This window comes from Hylobates moloch, unplaced genomic scaffold, assembly GCF_009828535.3.
Source record: "Hylobates moloch isolate HMO894 unplaced genomic scaffold, HMol_V3 SCAFFOLD_22, whole genome shotgun sequence".
NCBI lineage: Eukaryota > Metazoa > Chordata > Mammalia > Primates > Hylobatidae > Hylobates > Hylobates moloch.
Genome location: NW_026652297.1, coordinates 20,624,789 through 20,648,539, shown reverse-complemented (window position 1 = coordinate 20,648,539; position 23,751 = coordinate 20,624,789). Strand labels below are relative to the sequence as shown.

At 45.5% G+C, this 23,751-nt stretch overlaps 1 protein-coding gene across 1 annotated transcript in view; it reads left to right on the top strand.

Moving 5' to 3' along the window:
- COLQ (collagen like tail subunit of asymmetric acetylcholinesterase) overlaps nucleotides 1-23,751 on the top strand; it is a 71,884-nt gene that overhangs the window by 17,749 nt on the left and 30,384 nt on the right. The window contains exons 2-3 of the mRNA XM_032144280.2: nucleotides 14,868-14,980; nucleotides 16,196-16,297. Coding sequence (XP_032000171.1) covers nucleotides 14,868-14,980; nucleotides 16,196-16,297 — 215 coding nt within the window. The remainder of the gene's footprint in view (nucleotides 1-14,867; nucleotides 14,981-16,195; nucleotides 16,298-23,751) is intronic.

Below are 23,751 nucleotides of genomic sequence, written 5' to 3'. Positions count from 1 at the left end.
GCCTTCCAGCCTCAAGATCTATGAGAAACAAGTCTCTGTTGTTTAAGCCATTCAGTCTGTGGTACTTTGTTACCCCAGCCCTAGAAAACCAATACACGCATCGCATTGATTCTGCACTGGCTATCATTTTGCTGTAATTACTCTATCATATATCTGTTTATTAATCTTTTTTATTGATGGATTTCAAGTGAGTTGCAGATTTGTCACCCTCTTTGAAGAATAGAGTAGGGGAGATAAACCCATGTTTGATTGAAGACCACCAGCACACCTGGTTGAACCCTCTCTGTGGTTGGGATAATCAGAGATTGTTTACTCATGGGAGTTTACAAACCAGGAAACTGAAACCCAGAGATGAACAGTCAGTGGGTTTGATTGGAAAGATGTGATTCTGGGCTTTGGTAAGTGGTTCCAACCTTAGCTGGCTGAGGCGACACTTCTGGCTCCTTTGGGTGCCATTTCTTCTGAGGTTTCCTGCTCGTTTTCTCTAGGTGGTGGTGGTGGAGGAAGATCTCCACTATGTGCTGGTAACTGAACCTCTAGAAGTCTCTGGAGTCAGACATCCAGATTCAATCCTGGCCTACTGCCTACTGGTTGTGTTTGACCTTGGGTGCATCCCTTAATCTCCCTGAGCCTTACCTGAAAATGAGGAGTACTAATATACACCTTGTGGGGCTGTTGCGGGGATCAAAGGATTGAATGGGGGAACATCACGGAATGTGTCCCATTGTTGGCACCTCACTACTGGGTTAGGGCAATGCTATCTATCACCTATCAATGTTATCTGCTATAACAGGTAAGCATTTTAGTGGCTTATCCTAATCAAAATCTATTTTTTTCTCACTAACAGTCCAGTGTCCCTGGTTGGGGGCAGTGCACCTCCATTCTGGCATTCAGGGATGCAGGCCCTTTACATCCTGTGGCTCCACTGTCCCCCAGGAATTGAGTCTGTGCACCCAGGCAGAATTATTGGCAAGAATAATGACATGCCCCCATCTCTCTAAACTGCAGGGGGCTGGGAAATGCAGCTACTTCACAGGGCTCACTCTGGCCTATGGAAGAGGGAGCACACATTTTGAAGGGAATGTTAGCCTTTTCCACACAGCCCCAACTCAGAGAAGGTCCTCTGATGGGAAGTCAGTGGCTGGGAGTTAGTAGAGGAGGCAGCCAGCTAGCCCGGGAAACTGCCCCACCAGGCTAGAGCAGTGAGGACAGCAGGAAGGTTGGAAGTGGTTAGGAACCAGTGAGGCATCACCAAGGGTCAGGGTCAGATGACCACAGGAGGGCACCTCCTCCTAGGGCTGTGTGCAAGATGGCTTTGGAACTCTGACCCCAATTCTGTACTAGCTATGTGGTCCAGATCAAGTGCCTTAACTTCTCCAAGAGTCATTTTTCTCCTCTGTAAAATGGAGATAATCAGCTGTGAGGGTTAAATGCAATAATGCCTGGGAAATGCTGAGTGTGGGTCATCGTCATTTCATGATGTGGGCTTTGCCAAACAAGAGTCTGCAAGTATGCAGCGCAGGCAATGCTCCTTCCCTTCATCTCAGGGAGGATGATACTAACAAGTCATGGCCCTCTTTCCTCAGAGTCCTTCTTAACACAGCATTCCAGGAAACCTGTATTCATCAGTGCAAGTTAGGCCGGGCGTGGTGGCTCACACCTATAATCTTGGCAGTTTGGGAGGCCAAGGTGGGCAGATCACAGGAGGCCAGGAGTTCAAGACCAGCCTGGGCAATATGGTGAGCCCCCCGTCTCTACTAAAAATACAAAAAACAGCCAGGCGTGGTGTTTTTCCTGTGATTCCAGGTACTCCAGAGGCTGAGGCACTAGAATCTCTTGAACCCAGGAGGTGGAGGTTGCAGTGAGCCAGGATTGTGCTGCTGCACTCCAGCCTAGGTGACAGAGGGAGACTTTGTCTTAAAAAAAAAAAAAATTTATAAAAGGCTGGGCACAGTGGCTCATGTCTGTAATCCCAGCACTTTGGGAGGCCAAGGCGGGTGGATCACCTGAGGTCAGGAGTTCAAGACCGGCCTGGCCAACACAGTGAAACCCTGTCTCTATTAAAAATACAAAAAATCAGCCAGGCGTGGTGGCAGGTGCCTGTAATCCCAGCTACTTGGGAGGCTGAGGCAGGAGAATCGCTTGAATCTGAGAGGCGGAGGTTGCAGTGAACCAAGATCATGTCATTGCACTCCAGCCTAGGCAACAAGGCAAAACTCTGTCTCAAAAAAAAAAAAAAAATCAGTTCAAATTAGCAGATGAGATGAAAACTCTTTGTCCCCAAGAGGTTAGTCTTTTATAAGACTCTCCTGAGTAAACAAAACCATTGGATCTAGAGGTGAGATTAAAGAAAAAATTATTCTGACACTGGTTAAAATGGTAAGGAAGACTTTATCCAAGACTATTGCAATAGGTTTAAAGACTGCTATTGTAATAGGACACAGACATCAACCTTAGCTCCATTACAACAAGGACAAGTGGGGAATTATAGCCAAGAAGCAGGTTGGGTGGGTCAGTGGATTAAAAACTACTAAGAGGAGACATCATGATAGGGGGATTTTGACTGAACCAGCTTAACAGGATTCTTGCTGAAGGCAGACCAGGATGATCATTTCTCAAGGGTGGGGGAATTCTCTCTAAACTGACTTATCAAGATTCTGGCTATAACTGGACTCTGCAAGGATGGACACGGAAGCCCACGTTCAAGGCCTAGTCAAGAAGAGGGCTCAGGGGAACCTGACCAAAGCTTGGCCGAGGAAAGAATGGTTGTCAGTGGGAAGGTAGAACTCGGGTCCTCCTACCAATTTCCCTGCCCACCAAGGTTTTGGGATGGGACAGCGGACGTGAAGTGCTCCAGGGCTGGTGGGAGCCTTGGCACTGCCCCAGACAGAGAGATGTCTTTGCCTCTGGGTCCCTGGGAAGGGTGTGGGAGTTACCTATGCCACACAGGCTCTCTGTGAGGTAGTGGTGGGAGACACAGCAGGAGCAGCATGCAAAGCAGAATCCATTCGGCCCCATCAGCAGGGAAGAGGCCTGTGTGTGGCAGCAGCAGGGACAGGAGTGCCTGGAACAGCTCCCGGGGATGTCGTATTCCAGAAGAGGTCTCTAGCCTGGCTGATAAATCCCAGAGCTGCAATTAAGACAAAATACTGTGAATGTGACACCTGCTGACAGCTGCAGGAAGGCCCCGGAAACTTGTATTGTGAATTAGATTTTGCAGGCAGTTTGCCGTGGTGAACTGGTGCCAGGCTAAGGCACCTGAGGGAACTTGAGGGCAAAGATTGCTCACCAAGGGGGAAGAGGGGAGATCCTTCACCCCTGTCTAAGAACCATTGATGTCTCAGGAATCACAGACCCTGATAGATGCCAAAGTTGGAAAGGGCTTAGAGCTCATCTGGTCCAAGGCTTTCATTGTACATCTAGAAAAATCCAGACCCACAGGGGAGATAGGTTGTCCTAGGTCACACAGTGAGTTAGTGCCAGGGCTAAAGACCAGGGCTCTTAATCCCAGGCTGGCACACTTGACTGGACAGCAATTAAAAGTAGTTGAGCATACATCCAGAAATTTGACTTAAATTCAATGGTGCATGCTTCGAAAGACAGAGACAATGCCAGAGAATGAGAAAAAGTGATGGACAGACAGACACAGAGACAGAGAGAGCAAGACAGACAGAAAAGAGAGTAGCAGAAGGAGAGAAACACAAAGAGACAGAAGATATTCGTGAGCCTGAGCCATTAGGTTCAAATAGAGATTCAAACACCTGCCGAGTTGGACAGGACCCCCGCGATCATCTAGTCCAGCTACTTTTGTTTTTACAATAATGAAACAAAGTATAGCTGAGTGGTTTACATATGTCAACCTTTTTAGAAAAAGTTTGATGCCATGTGGTTAAAAAAAAACCAGTAAGTGCTTTTGGTGTGAAAAGTGGCAAAACTTCCATCTCTGAAGGTTTGCGAAATGAAATTTGAAAAATGAAGAGCTGCAAGAATATGACTCAGAATAGAGAAAGTCAGGAAAATGTGATGCAGATACTTCTGCAACTCTCTAGGACTCAGGACTGAGGACTCCCTGGCCTTATTGCTACTTTCTCTGAGGTGTTAGACCCAGTTTCTGAGAAGGACAAAGGGGAATTCCCCAGAGAAGGAACACAGCCTAAGCCTCACCTCCCACTCCTCCCATCTTGATACAGCAAGTCTCTGCTTTCAAGTATCAGCTCAAATCCCACCTCTTCCAGGAATTGTTCCTTGATATCTCACTTGGACCCTCTCCCCCTCAACTGTTACCCATTTCTTCCTTCTATAAATCCCTTCAGGCATCCCTGCCCTATGCTAGCCACTCTTCTTTTTTACCTTATGCAACAGTTATCCAAGAATATGTCGATAAGAGAGCCCTTATTCGGTGCCAGGAATTCCAAAAGCTGTAGCTCTAATCCTCACAGCAAACTATCAAAGTCGGCTTTGCACGCCCACTTTTTAAGTAAGAAAGCTTAGACTCCGAAAGAATGAATAACTTCCTCAAGGTCACACAGCTACTAAGTGGCAAAACCAGGACTTAAGCCCAACTTGGATGACTCCAGGGCCAGTACTCTTCCCATGACACTGAACAACACATTCCAAGGGCGGGAACTGTGTCTAGTCATTGTATCTTGCACAATTTGGTACTTACTGTGTTTCTGAATGAATAAAACAGTAAATGAATGAATGAACATAAGTGTCCTTTCTTTGGAAGGTTATAGTGCAGGGCTTGGCAAACTACAGCCTGTGGGCTGAATCCAGCCCGCCTCCTATATTTGTGTAAACTTTTACAAAACATGGCCACCCTCATTCCTTTATGTATTGTCTATGGCTGCTTTCCTGTACAATGGCAAAGTGAGGCTGTAACGGAGACCGTGTGACCCACAAAGCGTAAATATTTACTATGTTGCCCTTTATAGCAAAAGTTTGCTGACTCCTGCTGTAGCTTATGGTCTTTACTAAGCTGATTAAAGCAACAGTGCTTATTGCTAAGTAGTATAATAATAATCTTGTCTTTTATAATCTAAAATATTGTGTGTGTCCATGCTTGTGCACTGGGTGTGCCTATAAAGTACCAGATAGATTTAAGCGTGTAACTGGTATATGCCGCTTCATCCAAAAAGACTTGCCTACATGCCCTTTGGAAATCTATATATTTTGTTGGTTTGTGGTTTCGTTGTTGTTGTTGTTTTAGTTACGTTTAGCTTTGTCAGCAACACTTTGGCCCAGACAGGATGAGAGCTGAGACCCCTGGCCATGAAGGTCTTCCCTGAAGCAGAGGAGGGCAGGCTCCCCTTGGACAGTCTCGGTGGGGGGTTGACTTTGAGGCTTACCAGAGCAGTATTGACAAGGCGGTTTTTGAGCCAAATGAAAAGCAGCTTGTTTGACTGATTGCTCTCAATTTCCTCTTGGCTTGCAGGGGGATAAGTATCCCTGGGCTCCCAACCTCATATCCTCCCCTGGGCTGAAGGCACTCTTGTCCTCCAAGCCTCCCCTACAGCAGTGTTCATGGGCAGCTGGAGCAGGGCTGCCTATCCATTGCTGCTCCCAGGAGCTCAGGACTGGCCCCTGACCTCTGGCATCTGGAGCAGAAGCAACATCAAAGCAGGGATTGGCCAACTCCCACCCCTGATGCCAAACAGGCCAGGCACTGGGAGCACTCGGAGGCGTGACTAATCTCAGCCTGTCTCCGGCTAGTGTTCCCTGGCCAGTCTGCTTTGGGCCCTGCCTCACAATGACGGGCTCATCATTCAGCCTCGCTCATCTGCTCATCATTTCAGGACTGCTCTGTTACTCAGCAGGCTGCTTGGGTGAGTTGTGTGTGCGTGTGTGCACATGCGTGTGTGTGTGTGTGTGTGTGCGCGGATGCACATGCATTGTTTTGGAAAAAAGACTCTTGGAAAGCAGACTGTACTAGGATGTTTTAGCAGCCTTTAAATTTTTTTTTTTAAGTTTTTCTTTCACAGGGCTGTTTCTCATTGTGAAAGCCTTTAAATTTTAAACTGCTCAGCCAGTGTTGAAATTTCAATGCAAAGGGGTTTCACAGTAGAGTTGGTGGGGACCTGGCCTACATGCTCACGGGCGTGTGCACTTGTCTGTGTCCCTCTTGTGGCCTTGACTTCAGGCTGGCTGGCTGGCAGCTGGTACCTTGGCTTTGAAGTAAAATTGTGTTCTGTGGTCTGGGCCCCCGCTGGCGTTGAGTGGCTGAGACAGTCTCCATCACTCTTGAGTGGACTGCCTTGGGTAATTTGGCTCAGAGGCACAGCCACCAAACCACAAATTGTTCTTTGTAGCTTGTATCCTTGCCTGCTCGGGGGCATACGGCAGAAGGCAAACTCTACCATGTTCTTTCAGAGAAGTTCAAATTACGTGCAACTTTTAGGATCAGAATTTGTCTTTCAAGGTTTGTTGTGGGGATTGAAGGAAAATTGTAGGGTGCAGCCTTCTCTGGAACATGTGAATTGGGGGTAATTTTGGGCAAATTGCATTCAGTTAATGTAAGAACTTTACTGTAGCTGAGACCCAACTTACTACAATAAAGTCAAAGCACTCCAAGCTGTCATACAGCATGTGCCCTTGGCCTTCTCTCTTCTGTTGGGTCTCTCTCTCTCATGCAAGTTCCTACAGGCAGGGAAAGGCCCCAAAAGAGGAGGAGGAAGTAAAAAGCTGACTAGTCCACCAACTGGACAGGCAGGTGCAGAACAGTTAAATGGCTGCACTTGTAATTCTCCCAACCTGCTGAGGCAGGATGCTTATGTCACTTCTTTCCTTTGGCAGTTTCTATTGACACATTTGTTGGATTGAAGGGGTGGGAGGGAAGGCTACTTGTCTAGAAATCCTTTCTGCAGCATTTTGCCTGCCCCCAGGTTGGTGCATTCTACTGGACCCCTCTTGCTGTCAGGACTCATGCGGTCCTGAAGTACTTGATGGAAAAACAGAAGGCAGAAATGGAAATGGCTATTTCCAGTAACCTATTGTGGGGCTGGCCTTGCAAGAGGGTAGATGAAGATGGATACAGTGGTGGTTCTGGTGTCATACTTATTTTAAAAAGGGACTAAAGGAGGCCAGGTGCAGTGGCTCACGCCTGTAATCCCAACAGTTTGAGAGGCTGAGGCAGGCGGATCACCTGAGGTCAGGAGTTCAAGACCAGCCTGGCCAACATGACGAAACCCCATCTCTAGTAAAACATGACAAAACCCCATCGCTAGTAAAAATACAAAAATTAGCCCGGCATGGTGGCGCACACCTGTAGTCCCAGCTACTCAGGAGACCGAGGCATGAGAGTGGCTTGAACCCAGGAAGCGGAGGTTGCAGTAGGCTGAGAACGCACCACTGCACTCCAGCCTGGGCAACAGAGTAACACTTTCTTACACCCACTCTACAAAAAAAAACTTTGACTAAAGGACTTTGGAGATGATTTGGGCAAAACTCTTTGTGGTACAGATGAGGAGACTAAGTTTCAGATTGAGTAAGTGAGTTGTGCTGGCTCACATGGCCACTTGCACCTGGACTTAACACTCTTTAATTCAAATCCATGTCTTTCCAAGAGTAAATTGGAGAGAATCGCTTTCCCAAGATGTGCCTCAGTTTCTTGAAATGAAACAAGAGAAAGTCTCCTTTTCAAGAATGGGTATTGAGTCCAAAGGGCAAAACCAGCATCATCAACAACAAAAGTTCCAAACATTTGCCCAAAGCCTGCATTAAACAATTATCCATAAGTTGGCAATGCACTGGCCACATACAACACGACCTTGATGTCTTTAAGTTGGGACATGCGGTCCTGAAGTTCTGTGATGGTTGGTATTTCCAAGGCAGCTGCCTGGTGCTGAGCCACGTGCTGCTCCCAGGTTTCTGCAGGCTCCATGGAGATACGCACAGGATTGCTTTCAATACAACAGAGCCTCCTGGGGCTTTTCCAGACTGGAGCTTGAGCTCAGACACAATTCTACAGAGACGGTCCATGAGAAAGACCCACAGGCCACTCGGATGACACCGGAATAGACATGTGAAGTCCTGGCTTAGTTGACTGGGAGGGAGGAGGGAGGGGGAAGCTGCTCCCAAACACGTCCACCTGATGGAAATATTCTGAGCAGGAATGAGCTGTAAATAAACTAGGCTCCTAAAAACAAACAGCTCCAGGGAGTCAGGGGAGGGCAGAAATAGATGGCCTTCCCCTGCTGGGAAGAAAGTGGGTCAAGGGGGAAAGGGTGAGGGGGATGGGGTAGGGGAGCTGAACAATGCAGAGGCCTCAGCCAGAAATGCAGCTGATAATTTGTGGTCACTGAAGAGGTCCCCAGTTTCCAGGAATAAAGGAGAGAAATGATTTCTTTAAATGATACAAGGTCCTTCATCAGTGGAAGGCCACACAGGGTGCTGGGTGAAGGAAGGCACTGGAGGCCATATATGGTCTGGAAAAATAATGGTGATGAGTGCATATTAGCAGTGTGGGCCTGCCAGCCTCCCAGGTGCTTTTGGAACACTGCAGCCTCAGCCCTTAGCTGTGTGCTGAGGCAAAAGAGAAGCAAAGGAGAAACTGTAGCCAGAGGACCTTAAAAATGTTCCAGGATTGGTGTGAGCCTGCCAGCCTCCTCCACCCTACAACTGAAGCTGCCCATTCCTAGCGACTCAACACTCTAGGAAACTTGGAGAAGCTTGAGGAGGAATACATTGGTGTTTATGTCAAGTTCGGGAACAATGTATCCATATTATTTTACCACTGAGAAAAGTAGCCCGTGACAGCTGGAGCTTCCCTGACACTCAGAGCTCCGCATGGTGTTTTGCAACACAGAAGCGATATCACAGAACACCAACATCAGACACGGTCACCCTGTGACCTTGATGGATCGAGAAGAAAGTAAGAATCACTTGATAATCACAACTGAACACAGATGAAAACAGGACCATCATCCAACCACAAAAGTAACTAAACATTCTCTTATCCTTGCTAATATGAGTGATTGCTGCTGTTTAAAAAACCAGTCACAGCTTTAGTCTTGCTCCACTCTCTTCTTCTAGATATGAATTAAGATACTCAATTATAGAATGGCCCTTTCTTCCTGATGGCATCCAATTCAGAGTGAAGCCAGACTTCATTTCCTCACAGTCTCCCCTCAATCACTTAGCAAAAGCCCCAACCCTAGGATCAGTCCTTCCCAGCACCCTCTAACTGAGATGCCCCACGGTTCCTTCTGGTGTGTGTTCTCCCTCTTTGCAGTGAGTCAATAAACCCAGCTTGGTTCCCTGAAGCCTTTGCTCGGAGGGCACTGATGCTATAGCCCCAAGTTGTTGTTATGGGACTTGTAGCTCCAGACCTTCATTTCTCCCACCTGCAGTCATGGTGTAGAGCTCAAGAGGAAGGGCTCCGGAACCAGACTGCCTGGCTCTGTCACTTACTAGCTATATGACTTCGGACAAATTGCTTAACCTCTTTGCCTCAGTTAGTGGATCTGTAAAATGGAGATGATGATAACAAGAGTAGTACCTAGCTCTCAGGGTTGCTGCGAGGATTAGGTGAATTTCTATGTGTGAATCACTTAAATGGTGCCTTGCATGTAGTGTTTGTCATTATTAATTCAGCAAACGTTTGTGGAGTGTCTAGTGTATGCCAGATACAGTGCTAGACCCTGGGGATAAAAGCTGTCTCCTGCTCTCCCAGAAAGCACAGTTTGGTCAGAGGGATACAAGGAAATAGTTTTTCCCCATGGAAGAAACCTAACATAGGGGTAAACCCAGAGAAAAACAGCAGGGCCACTCAATCTTGCCTGGGAAGTCAAGGAAAGCTTCCTGGTGGAGGCGGCACCTGAACACTTCTTGATGGGCTGCTTGTGGGAGGGCAGGGAGTGGGGTATAAGCAGAAGGCCTCTGAGCTCTGCAAGCCTTTCCAACTACAGATGCCATTTAGGTACTTTCTGCTTCCCACAAGGCCTGGCCCAGTGCCTGGCAAAGAGTGTGCTCAAATGAATAAATGTCTAACACCCATAAACTAGTGCCTGCTGTGACTTTTCTTTCTCAAACTCTGACCACTGTTGCCCTGGGTACCCTGCAACTTCAAAACCACCCTTGATTCTCCCTGCTCTTTCCCTCCTGCAACACGTTGGCCCCCAGTTTCTCTGCATCAGTCCCTCCCTTCCTGTCCCGTGCCCTGCTGCATGCTCCCATTCTCCAAGCCTGTCCTCCCCACACCTGCACCTTCCCTGCACACAGTGTTCTCCAGCACCATTTTGATCCTGTCACTCCTTTACCCTGCACCTGCCGTGGTTTCCTACGACTTTCTGATTAAAGCCTAAACCCTTTTGTGGGGTATCCAAAATGGCACGATCTAGCCCCAAATTAACTTTCCAGCTTTCCTTGCATCCTGACCCCAACACTCACTATTCCTTTAAGATAAGAGCCTCCTCTTCAGTGGAATGGCACAATCTCTGCTCACTGCAACCTCTGCCTCCCAAGTTCAAGCGATTCTCCTGCCTCAGTCTCCCGAGTAGCTGGGATTACAAGCATGTGCCACCACAGCCAGCAAATTTTTGTATTTTTAGTAGAGACGGGATTTCGACATTTGGTCAGGCTGATCTTGAACTCCTGACCTCAAGTGATCTGCCCACCTCGGCCTCCCAAAGTGTTGGGATTACAGGCGTAAGCCACCACGCCTAGCCTGTTTGACGTATTTTGGAGTGCCTGTCTGCCTTGCCTTCCTCAGGAAAAACTCCTCCCACAGCCTCTGTTGAGCTGGTGACAGACCCTGAGATCCTGCTAAAGACTAGGTCTCAGCCTGGTCCAGGGGAGGCTCTGCTTAGCTGCCCCCATGACCTGTCACCTGGCTGGGCAAACAGATTCCCTGTGGTGGATGTTTGAACTAAGACCCACAAGGGGATGTTCCAGACAAAGCAGATGGGGGAGGTAAAAGAGGTGAGGCAAGACTGGGTCAGCCATCGTGGAGAGATGGGCGCGAAGACACCAAAGAAGATGGAATGGATCAGATGCACGGAAAGAAGCATAAAAGGGGAGATGGGGGACAGGGGATGGAGGAAGGTGAGAGAAATACCAGAACAGTGTCATGTCCCATTGACTCATTGGCTCCAGCTCTTTCTGACAGTTGTTAACTTTACAATAAATCTCCTTTTTCTCCAGAGGCCATGTGAGTGTAGCTCTGCTTCTCACAATCCAGGTAGCTCTGAATGGAACACAGTCTCTCTCCTGCCATTCCTCTCGCTCCCTGGGGAGCCTCCCCTCCTTCCATCAGCCACCTCCCCAGCTAGCCCTTCAAGGCCTAGCTCAAGTACCCGTGAGTTTGCCAGATATTTTCGTGGTCTGGAAGACTTCCTGTCTAAATTCTCCTTGCTCTTCCAGAATTAGCATAAATACCATCTTTCCCAAAAGATGGCCAGGTCTATCCCAGCTGGTGGCCACCTGTTGTTCCTGTTTTTCTGAATTCCTTCAGTCCCTCGTTAACTTGTATGACCTGGAGTGGATGCTGCTTTGGCGTTGAGTGCTGGGTTTTATGGAACTTTTTGTGACCAAGCTAAGCACCAAGCATTGGATAGGCCAACAGTTTTCATTGGGGCCATTTTGGAAATTTTCAAGGTATTTTTGGTTGTTGCAAAGGCTGGGATGGGTAGCACCACTGTCTTTGTTGAGCCAAGTCAGGAGTGAGAGCTGTCTTGCAAAGGGTGGGACAGAATTGTCCCACATCCTACATGACTTTGAAATGTCCCAAGGAACATTTGTACCTATATATAATTATCTCATTCTAGAACTGAATTCTCTTTTACACAGCTTTTTTTTTTTTTTTTTTTTTTTTTTTTTTTTTGAGACGGAGTCTCGCTCTGTCACCCAGGCTGGAGTGCAATGGCGCGATCTCCGCTCACTGCAAGCTCCACCTCCCGGGTTCACTCCATTCTTCTGCCTCAGCCTCCTGAGTAGCTGGGACTATGGGCACCCACCACTACGCCTGGCTAATTTTTCTGTATTTTTAGTAAAGACAGGGTTTCACCATGTTAGCCAGGATGGTCTTGATCTCCTGACCTCGTGATCCACCCACCTCGTCCTCCCAAAGTGCTGGGATTACAGGCATGAGCCAACGCACCCGGCCTTACGCGGCATTTTTAAAGCACTGTTATAATATAAATTGAGTTTTCTAAGACTACAATTACAGGGTAATGGTTGTACTTTATCTAGTCGGGAATTTTACCCAGTGTTGTTTATTATTTCAGAAAATCACATCACATGGTGGACACATTCCTTGTAGCATGAGAAGTGCCAATACCATAATCTTTATTTGAGCTGTTGCATTCACTGTGATTTCATGTAAGTGTGAGCATCAAACTACAGCATTATGCATTCTAATATGGTTGTGTCTGACCACTTATAATCAAAATGTTTACTTTTATATCATAAATCACTTTCTTTTATTTATTTATTTATTTATTTATTTTTTGAGATGGAGTCTCGCTCTGTTGCCAGGTTGGAGTGCAGTGGCGCAATCTCAGCTCATGGCAACCTCCGTCTCCCACGTTCGAGCAATTCTTCTGCCTCAGCCTCCTGAGTAGCTAGGACTACAGGTGCTTGCCACCGTGCCCAGCTAATTTTTGTATTTTTAGTAGAGATGGGGTTTCACCATGTTGGCCAGGATGGTCTCAATCTCTTGACCTCATGATCTGCCCGCCTTGGCCTCCCAAAGTGTTGGGATTACAGGCATGAGCCACCATGCCTGGCCCATAAATCACTTTCTTATATTTCTCTTTTACATAGAATTAAGAGCACTGTATTGATTTTTTAAATCGTCTGTCAGCGTGCTGTATTATTTATGAATTTCATTTCCAGATAATTAAGGTGTCTTTACAAAATATTTCCCATAAAAAGTCGCATTAGGCCTGAGAGGGCTGAGGGCCTTTGGCACAGGCCAGTGGAATGCTCCATCATCAAGGGTGCGAGGGAGTGTGTGTGCACGGAGCTACCATTCCTGTGGACACCGCATGACCTGGCAACTTCTGGGGAGCACTTAGCACTTGTCTAGTGTCTGAGGCAGGTCCTGGAGCACAAGGTGGAGATGGCCGGCAGATGCTGGCCCCTGAGAAATAAGACAGAAAACTGGGTTCAGGGCTGAGAGCATGTGGTGGTCAATGTGGCATGCATGTTCTGTGAGGTCAGAGGTTTCGTGAAGGGATGGAAGTGAAGGTACATCATGACACCAAAACTGAGAATTGAAAAACCATAGCTTTGGGTGATTATGGATATTGCTGCTATGAACATTTTAATACATGCATTTTGGTGAAAACACACCCACTTTTCCTTTTTTTTCTTCTTTTTTTTAGGGCCATTTCAAGAGAAATTTTTACTTTTTGGTATAAAAATAAAACTATAAGCATTCAAGGTAGCTCTTAACTAAAAAGTTTATCTTGAAAAATTTGCAATAACCCCCACTGGATTCATTAGGTAGGGACACAAATCAGGGCTTTCTCAGTGCAAACACCAGAGAACATATATATGGTCCTGGCCAATGCCCATCATTCAGAGATGCCGGGGAGGAGATTCAAGCTTGGAGTCAGAACCTGAAACTTTAAAGATCACTTGCAATCATTATTCTGAATGCACCCACTTTTCTATTGGTAAAAACCTAGGAGTGAAATTGCTGGGCTAGAGTATAGGTCTATGTTCAGCTTTAATAGAAAATAACAAGCAATTTTCCAAAGAGGTTGGATCAATTTACATTCATGGCCAGCTAATGTGTGATAGTTGTGGTTGTTCCACATCCTTGCCACATTTCTTATATTCTGTCCTTTTAGTTTTAGCCGTTCTGGTGGATGTGTAGTGGTAACAACCCAATGAACATCAGTGATGTTCAGCATAACGGATGAGTAGGTTGTAATATAGTCACTCAGTGGGACGCTATTCAGCAGTAACAATGACAAATAGCAACCTAGATTATTACCATAGACACTATGTTAAGAGAGAGAAACCAAAGACAAGAGTTCATATTGTATGATTCCATTTACATAAAGTGCAGAATTAGTCAAAATGAATCTCTGGTATTAGAATTCATGATGGGAAGGGGTGCAGAGATTGGAGCTTGAAGGAGCTTCTGGGTGCTGGGGAATGCTGTTTCTTGACCTGGGTGCTGGTTTCTAGGATACATCCACCTTATGGAGATCTGTTGAGCTGTAACTTACTGATCTGTGTACTTTTTGTAAGGCATACTTCAACATTGAACATTTACTAACATTGAACATGGGCGAGACTTTTTGTAAAAATAAAGCTACAAAGGTTCAGGGCCCTCCCTTTATTTCCTGACACTGCAGATTAGGCTACCCATATATTGAGACATTAAAACGTAACTCTCCAGTGAAATGAGTGACACATGAATGTGTTTGTAAAGTCTAGAGTCACTGTGTGTGTTTTAAATCATGGGTCTGGGTGTCCTGTAAGTAATGCTGCCACTGGCCCTGGCTGCCTCCCTGTCTAAACAATTTCCTTCTGAGTATGATGTTAAAGTTATTAGCAAGCATTTTCTTCTCCTCAACTACTGGGGGCATATGATGAAGTCTGTTTGAGCTTTGCATTTCCTGCTGCATCTACAAAGTGACAAGTCAGTATCTGAGGAAGGAGAAATGAACCTTATAATGGTCACAGTATCCAGACAAGCCATCTGCTTCTTTACGAACCATCTTAATCCAGCAAAGGCAAGGGCAAGGGAATAATTGCTATGTCAAGTAGCCAACAGGAGGCCCACCCACATCTAACAGGCTAGAAATTAGATTTGGAAGTCTGGGGTGGCAGGATGGGTCTTCCCTGGGCACGGTGGGTGTGACAGAGGCCCAGCACTGACCACATGCTAACAAGCAGCAGTTTTCTCTCAACAGCCCTTCCCGGCCTGGATCAGAAGAAGCGTGGTGGCCACAAAGCATGCTGCCTGCTGACGCCCCCTCCACCACCACTGTTCCCACCACCATTCTTCAGAGGTGGCCGAAGTCCGGTGAGTACTTTGGGATTTATGAGAGGACAAAAAGTGCAGGCTACTCAGTGCACACCACACAGCCCCGCCTGCCTGCCCCACTCGACCTGAGCTGCCTCCGGAATCTTTTCTGAGAGCCTCAACCCTCCACTGTCACTCAGAAGTCGAGCCCCGGAATGGACATTTTGCAGTTCCTGGGGTGTGTCCATTCTCCAAATATCTTAAACAAATGATGGAGGGAGATTCTTCTCAGCAGGAATTGGATTTGGCAGTTTCTCATCTTCCCAAAAACCACGAGGTGAATTTGTAATATAACTTCCTGGGTTCCCATCAGCTGCTCAAATATGGAATTTCCCCTTCTGTTTTTCTTCTCCCTAAGTGTTTATGAAATTCCCTTCTGCAGCCTGTGTCTAACACAGACCATTTCCATGAGGTGACTCAGGAAATAGTTCTCCTGTAGCCACACTGAGGTGTGAGAGGGAGCAGAATTTGGAAAGAAAGGACCAGGTGAGGAAAAGAGCAAGATTCGGGAAACTGGCCTAGAAGACAATAGCCAGGGCATTCTGGGGACTTGGGAGTCTCAGCTCTTTCCCAACGCTCTTTCTCCTGAGCTGTCCAATTCAGGAGCCACTAGCCATATGTAGCTATCTGGCACTTGCAATGTGGCTAGTTCGAGTTGAGATGTGCTGTAAGTGTAAAATACATACTGGATTTCGAAAGAAGTAGTATGAAAAAAGAATGTAAACTATCTCATTAGTTAACTGTCTAATATTGAATATATGTCAAAATGATAATATTTGGGTTTTGTTGGGTTAATGAAAGTATATTATTAAAATTAATTTCACTTTTTTCTTTTTACCTTCTTGAAAGGTAAAAAAGTGACTAGTAAACAATTTAAAATTATGATGTTGCTCTTATCGGTGCCTCATGTTAGTTATGTTTCCATTGGACAGTGCTAACCTAGACATTGGATAGAGGCCCCTGAAATGAGCTTCCTAACTCTATCCAAAGTGGCTACGAGGTGTCTGTAATCCGTACAAGCCAGGTTCGTCTCAAGAGCAGATGAGAGAACAGAAACTGGTAGCCCAAGATGTCATCTTCTTGGGGCAGTCATTGGGGTGTCAGGGAACTGCCAGGCTTAGAGACCTGAACCCGGAGCAGGTCTGTGTCCAGGATGGTGACCCTTCCTCTGTCCCCTACGCCTGACCTCTAACTCTGTGTTGCTTTGTACTGAAGCTTCTCTCCCCAGACATGAAGAATCTCATCCTGGAACTGGAAACCTCGCAGTCCCCGTGCATGCAAGGCTCGCTAGGCTCCCCTGGGCCTCCCGGCCCCCAGGTTGGTGCACTCTACCAGACCCCTCTCGCTGTCTTCTGTTTAGAGCAGGAAAGCCCACTGCACAGAGCCTCTTAGTGTCTGCTCTTTCTCATGTGATACAAAGCCATTTTTCCTTCTCTCGCTTGCTTCCTGCTCCAAAGCCACTTGGATAGAACACTGGCTCTTTGCTGGGTAAATTCTGGCCTCCCAGCCTTGATTTCCTCATCTATGCAATGGGGATAATAATTGTCCCTACAGTACTGAATTTTGGGGGAATCAAATAAGGATGCCACCTCTATGGATATGGTTTTTATTATAGTTACAATCAGACAAACACTTGATGACAATGCCCCTTATGTAACCATTGACCCCTCCTGTGGACCCAGAGGTGCCTGCGTTCAGCACAGGAAAGTGGAGGCGCAGAGGAGATTGTTTCCTGCCTCACTGGGGCCCCAGGTATTGCTACCAAGCAGCCCACCCCTCCCCACCAAAGCTAAAGGGGAGAGTGAGAAACAGGCAAAATGCTGCAGAAAGGATTTCTAGACAAACAAGAGTACCCTCCAGAGACCCCACCCCACAGAGTCCTGGCCCCTCTGGCCTGCCTCCAAGAGTGTGCTCCATCGGTGAGGAACAGCTGGGCCTGAGCCTTCCATGGGGAGGAGAAAGAGGGTGTAAGGAGCAGTTAGTTCCCCAAGTGCCTTCCCATGCAGGGGGCGTAAAAATGACATCACCCACCTGGGTAAACACTCCTGTGGCTTCCGGACACTTGAAGGCTCACCTGGATTACAAAGCCCCACAGGAGGGGACTCCGGCCTGTATCTCCTACATCACCTCATACCACCTCCATTGTCTCCTTGACTCAGCCACAGTGACCATCTCTCGAGTTCTCAAATACCCCAAGCTTGCTTTAGCCACAGGGCCTTTGCACTTGTGGTTCCTGCTGTTTGGAATGTTCTTTCTGGTTTGTATCATGGCCAGCTCCTGTTGGCCACTCAGGACTCAGCTTCTATGCCACCTCCTTAGAAATGCCTTCTTCTACCACCCACTCAACCACTTAAAGTAGTCTCCTGCCCACAGGACCACTGCAATCACTCTCTGCCACAATGCCCTACTTTAATTCTCTGCATGATTTTCTCATCCCGTTACAGTTTTCTTATTTGTTCTTCTGTTCCTGGTCTCCCCTCTGTAAAATGTAAGCTCAATGGCAGGGGTTGGCAAACTATATCTGTGGATCAAATCCTGCGGCAAAGTTTCAATAAAACTTCGAAGTTTTATTGTCGGTGGCTGCTTTTTCACAACAAAGGCAGAGTTGAGTAGTTGTGACAGAGACCAAATGTGGCCTGCAAAGCCTAAGATACTGACAATGTAGCCTTCTAAAGAAAACATGTATCAAACCTTGGTCTGTGGGAACGGAGACATTGTCCATCTCACTCACTATTATATTCCCTGTCTACGACAGTGCATGGGGTTGGGATAGGTTCTCCATAATTACTTGTTGGATACAAGAAAGAAAATAGGACTTTGAACCTAGAGTTGGCCAGAGGCTGCCACAGAGAAGCTTGGAAGCCTGCAGAAAAGCAAGATGAGAATCCTCGGAGGTGCATTTCTATCTTCCCACCTTCAGCAGTCTACACTAACAGGTCTCAGGCATGCTAGAATCCATGGAATATAGAAAAGAAAAGGGGGATTTTCTGCTGACCTCAGGACAGTGGCTCTCTGGTCACACACATCTCTAACCTCGTGAAATCCCCTTTGAATCACATGGAGACTGTGTTGCCCAACTGCAGGGTCCTGTGTAGCCACCTTCATATCCTTAGAACACAGTGTGGATGCTGTCCCTACTCAAAGTGAGGTCTGTGAACCAGCAACATTGGTATCATATGGAGCTGGTTAGAAATGCAGAATCTCCTCCCCCTGACAAATTCATTCTATCAGAATCTGCATTCTAACAAGATACCACCCCTCCACCAAGTGAATGGAGTGAGTCATCTGCACATTAAAGTTGGAGAGGTACTGAGCTAGAGCACAATGACCTTGTGAAATAGTTCTAGTCCACTTCAAGAAACAGAATTAAGGCTTGGAAGAATCAAGAGAATGGAATGAAAACCCCCCTCTTCCCTATCCAGAAATAGGTGAATAAACCGAAGATAGTGGTTCTCAAACTTATCTACACATTACGATTCCCTGGGGGAGCTTCAAAAATTACTAATACTTGTTCCTCCTCCCCTGAAATTGCTATTTATTATTATTATCATTATTATTATTATTGGAGAGAGAGTCTCGCTGTGCCACCTAGGTTAGAGTACAGTGGCTTGATTGCAGCTAACTGCAGCCTTCACTTCCCAAGCTTAAGTGAGCCTCCTACATCAGCCTCCCACAGGAGGGTGGGACCACAGGTGCACATGCCATCATGCCTGGCTAATTTCTTAATATTTTGTAGAGACAGGGTCTCACCACATTGACCAGGTTGGTCTCAAACTCCTGGGCTCAAGCAGTCCTCCCACATTGGCCTCCCAAAGTGCTGAGATTATAGGCATAAGCCACCCCACCCAGCCTGAGGTTGTTATTTAATTGGGCTGGGTTGGGGCCTGGGCTTTGGGATTTTTCAAACATCTCCAGAGAACTGTAATATGTTGATAGACTTGGGAACCACTGGCTGAGGGGAGCTGTTGTTATTTTGAAAAGTTTTGTAGAAATCATATTTCAGGGAGGGAGATTCCAGGATGGCCGAATAGGAAGAGCTCCAGTCTACATCCCTCAGCGTGAGCGACACAGAAGATGGGTGATTTCTGCATTTCTAACTGAGCTTTGAAGAGAGTAGTGGTTCTCCCAGCACAGAGTTTGAGATCTGAGAATGGACAGACTGCCTCCTCAAGTGGGTCCCTGACCCCCAAGTAGCCTAACTGGGAGACACCTCCCAGTAGGGACCAACTGACACCTCATACAGCCGGGTGCCCCTCTGAGACGAAGCTTCCAGAGGAAGGCTCAGGCAGCAACATTTGCTGTTCTGCAACATTTGCTGTTCTGCAGCCTCTGCTGGTGATACCCAGGCAAACAGGGTCTGGAGTGGACCTCCAGCAAACTCCAACAGACCTGCAGCAGAGGGTCCTGACTGTTAGAAGGAAAACTAACATACAGAAAGGGCATCTACACCAAAATCCCATCTGTATGTCACCATCATCAAAGACCCAAGGTAGATAAAACCACAAAGATGGGGAGAAACCAGAGCAGAAAAGCTGAACATTCTAAAAATCAGAGCACCTCTTCTCCTCCAAAGGAGTGCAGCTCCTCGTCAGCAATGGAACAAAGCTGGACAGAGAATGACTTTGATGGTTTGAGAGAAGAAGGCTTCAGATGTTCGGTAATAACAAACTTCTCCGAGCTAAAGGAGGGTGTTCGAACCAATCGCAAAGAAGCTAAAAACCTTGAAAAAAGATTAGACGAATGGCTAACTAGAATAAACAGTGTAGAGAAGACCTTAAATGACCTGATGGAGCTGAAAACCATGGCACGAGAACTACACAATGCATGCACAAGCTTCAGTAGCCAATTCAATCAAGTGGAAGAAAGGGTATCAGTGATTGAAGATCAAATGAATGAAATGAAGCGAGAAGAGAAGTTTAGAGAAAAAAGAGTAAAAAGAAATCAACAAAGCCTCCAAGAAATATGGGACTATGTGAAAAGACCAAATCTACATCTGATTGGTGTACCTGAAAGTGACAGGGAGAATGGAATCAAGTTGGAAAACATACTTCAGGATATTATCCAGGAGAACTTCCCCAACCTAGCAAGGCAGGCCAACATTCAAATTCAGGAAATACAGAGAACGCCACAAAGATACTCCTCAAGAAGAGCCTGCCTTACAAGAGCTCCTGAAGGAAGCACTAAACATTGAAAGGAACAACCGGTACCAGCCACCACAAAATCATACCAAACTGTAAAGACCATCAATGCCATGAAGAAACTGCATCAACTAATGAGCAAAATAACAAGCTAAAATCATAATGACAGGATCAAATTCACACATAACAATATTAACCTTAAATGTAAATGGGCTAAATGGTCCAATTAAAAAACACAGGCTGGCAAATTGGATAAAGAGTCAAGACCCATCAGTGTGCTGTATTCAGGAGACCCATCTCACATGCAGAGACACACATAGGCTCAAGATAAAGGGATGGAGGAAGATCTACCAAGCAAATGGAAAACGAAAAAAAGCAGGGCTTGCAGTCCTAGTCTCTGATAAAACAGACTTTAAATCAACAAAGATCAAAAGAGACAAAGAAGGCCGTTACATAATGGTAAATGGATCAATTCAATAAGAATAGCTAACTATCCTAAATATATATGCATCCAATACAGGAGCACCCAGATTCATAAAGCAAGTCCTTAGAGACCTACAAAGAGACTTAGACTCCCACACAATAATAGTGGGAGACTTTAACACCCCACTGTCAACATTAGACAGATCAATGAGACAGAAAGTTAACAAGGATATCCAGGAATTGAACTCAGCTCTGCACCAAGCGGACCTATAGATATCTACAGAACTCTCCACCCCAAATCAACAGAATATACATTCTTTTCAGCACCACACCACACCTATTCCAAAATTGACCACCTAGTTGAAAGTAAAGCACTCCTCAGCAAATGTAAAAGAACAGGAATTATAACAAACTGTCTCTCAGACCACAGTGCAATCAAACTAGAACTCAGGATTAGGAAGCTCACTCAAAACCACTCAACTACATGGAAACTGAACAACCTGCTCCTGAATGACTACTGGGTACATAACGAAATGAAGGCAGAAATAAAGATGTTCTTTGAAACCAACGAGAACAAAGACACAACATACCAGAATCTCTGGGATACATTCAAAGCAATGTGTAGAGGGAAATTTATAGCACTAAATGCCCATAAGAGAAAGCAGGAAAGATCCAAAATTGACACCCTAACATCACAATTAAAAGAACTAGAGAAGCAAGAGCAAACACATTCAAAAGCTAGCAGAAGGCAAGAAATAACTAAGATCAGAGCAGAACTGATCGAGAAAGAGACACAAAAAAACCCTTCAAAAAATCAATGAATCCAGGAGCTGGTTTTTTGAAAAGATCAACAAAATTGATAGACTGCTAGCAAGGGCAACAAAGGAGAAAAGAAAGAATAATCAAATAGATGTGATAAAAATGATAAAGGGGATATAACTACCGATCCCACAGAAATACACACTACCATAAGAAAACACTATAAACACGTCTATGCAAATAAACTAGAAAATCTAGAAGAAATGGACAAATTCCTGGACACATACACCCTCCCAAGACTAAACCAGGAAGAAGTTGAATCCCTGAATTGACCAATAACAGGCCCTGAAATTGAGGCAATAATTAATAGCCTACCAACCAAAAAAAGCCCAGGACCAGACGGATTCACAGCCGAATTCTACCAGAGGTACAAGGAGGAGCTGGTACCATTCCTTCTGAAACTATTCCAATCAGTAGAAAAAGAGGGAATCCTCCCTAACTCATTTTATGAGGCCAGCATCATCCTGATACCAAAGCCTGGCAGAGACACAACAAAAGAAGAGAATTTTAGACCAATATCCTTGATGAACATCAATGCAAAAATCCTCAATAAAATACTGGCAAACCGAATCCAGCAGCGCATCAAAAAGCTTCTCCACCATGATCAAGTGGGCTTCATCCCTGGGATGCAAGGCTGGTTCAACATACACAAATCAATAAACATAATCCATCATATAAGCAGAACCAAAGACAAAAACCACATTATTATCTCAATAGATGCAGAAAAGGCCTTTGACAAAATTCAACAGCCCTTCATGCTAAAAACTCTCAATAAACTAGGTACTGATGGGACATATCTCAAAATAATAAGAGCTATTTATGACAAACCCACAGCCAATATAATACTGAATGGGCAAAAACTGGAAGCATTCCCTTTGAAAACTGGCACCAGACAGGGATGCCCCCTCTCACCACTCCTATTCAACACAGTATTGGAAGTTCTGGCCAGGGCAGTCAGGCAGGAGAAAGAAATAAAGGGTATTCGATTAGGAAAAGAGGAAGTCAAGTTGTCCCTGTTTGCAGATGACATGATTGTATATTTAGAAAACCCTATCATCTCAGCCCAAAATCTCCTTAAGCTGATAAGCAACTTCAGCAAATCTCAGGATACAAAATCAATGTGCAAAAATCACAAGCATTCCTATACACCAATAACAGACAAACAGAGAGCCAAATCATGAGTGAGCTCCCATTCACAATTGCTTCAAAGAGAATAAAATACCTGGGAATCCAACTTACAAGGGATGTGAAGGACCTCTTCAAGGAGAACTGCAAACCACTGCTCAATGAAATAAAAGAGAACAGAAACAAATGGAAGAACATTTCATGCTCATGGATAGGAAGAATCAAGATTGTGAAAATGGCCATATTGCCCAAGGCAATTTATAGATTCATTGCCATCCCCGTCAAGCTACCAATGACTTTCTTCACAGAATTGGAAAAAACTACTTTAAAGTTCATATGGAACCAAAAAAGAGCCCACATTGCCAAGGCAATCCTAAGCCAAAAGAACAAAGCTGGAGGCATCACGCTACCTGACTTCAAACTATACTACAAAGCTACAGTAACCAAGACAGCATGGTACTGGCACCAAAACAGAGATATAGACAAATGGAACAGAACAGAGACCTCAGAAATAACACCACACGTCTACAACCATCTGATCTTTGACAAACCTCACAAAAACAAGAAATGGGGAGAGGATTCCCTATTTAATAAATGGTGCTGGGAAAACTGGCTAGCCATATGTAGAAAGCTGAGACTGGATCCCTTCCTTACACCTTATACAAAAATTAATTCAAGATCGATTTAAGACTTAAATGTTAGACATAAAACCATAAAAACCCGAGAAGAAAACCTAGGCAATACCATTCAGGACATAGGCATGGGCAAGGACTTCATGACTAAAACACCAAAAGCAATGGCAACAAAAGCCAAAATACACAAATAGGATCTAATTAAACTAAAGAGCTTCTGCACAGCAAAAGAAACTACCATCAGAGTGAACAGGCAACCTACAGAATGGGAGAAGATTTTTACAATCTACCCATCTGACAAAGGGCTAATATCCAGCATCTACAAAGAACTTAAGCAAATTTACAAGAAAAAATCAAACAACCCCAAAAAGTGGGCAAAGGATATGAACAGACACTTCTCAAAAGAAGACATTTATGCAGCCAAGAGACACATGAAAAAATGCTCATCATCACTGGCCATCACAGAAATGCAAATCAAAACCACAATGAGATATCATCTCACACCAGTTAGAATGGCCATCATTAAAAAATCAGGAAACAACAGGTGCTGGAGAGGATGTGGAGAAATAGGAACACTTTTAGACTGTTGGTGGGACTGTAAACTAGTTCAATCATTGTGGAAGATAGTGTGGCA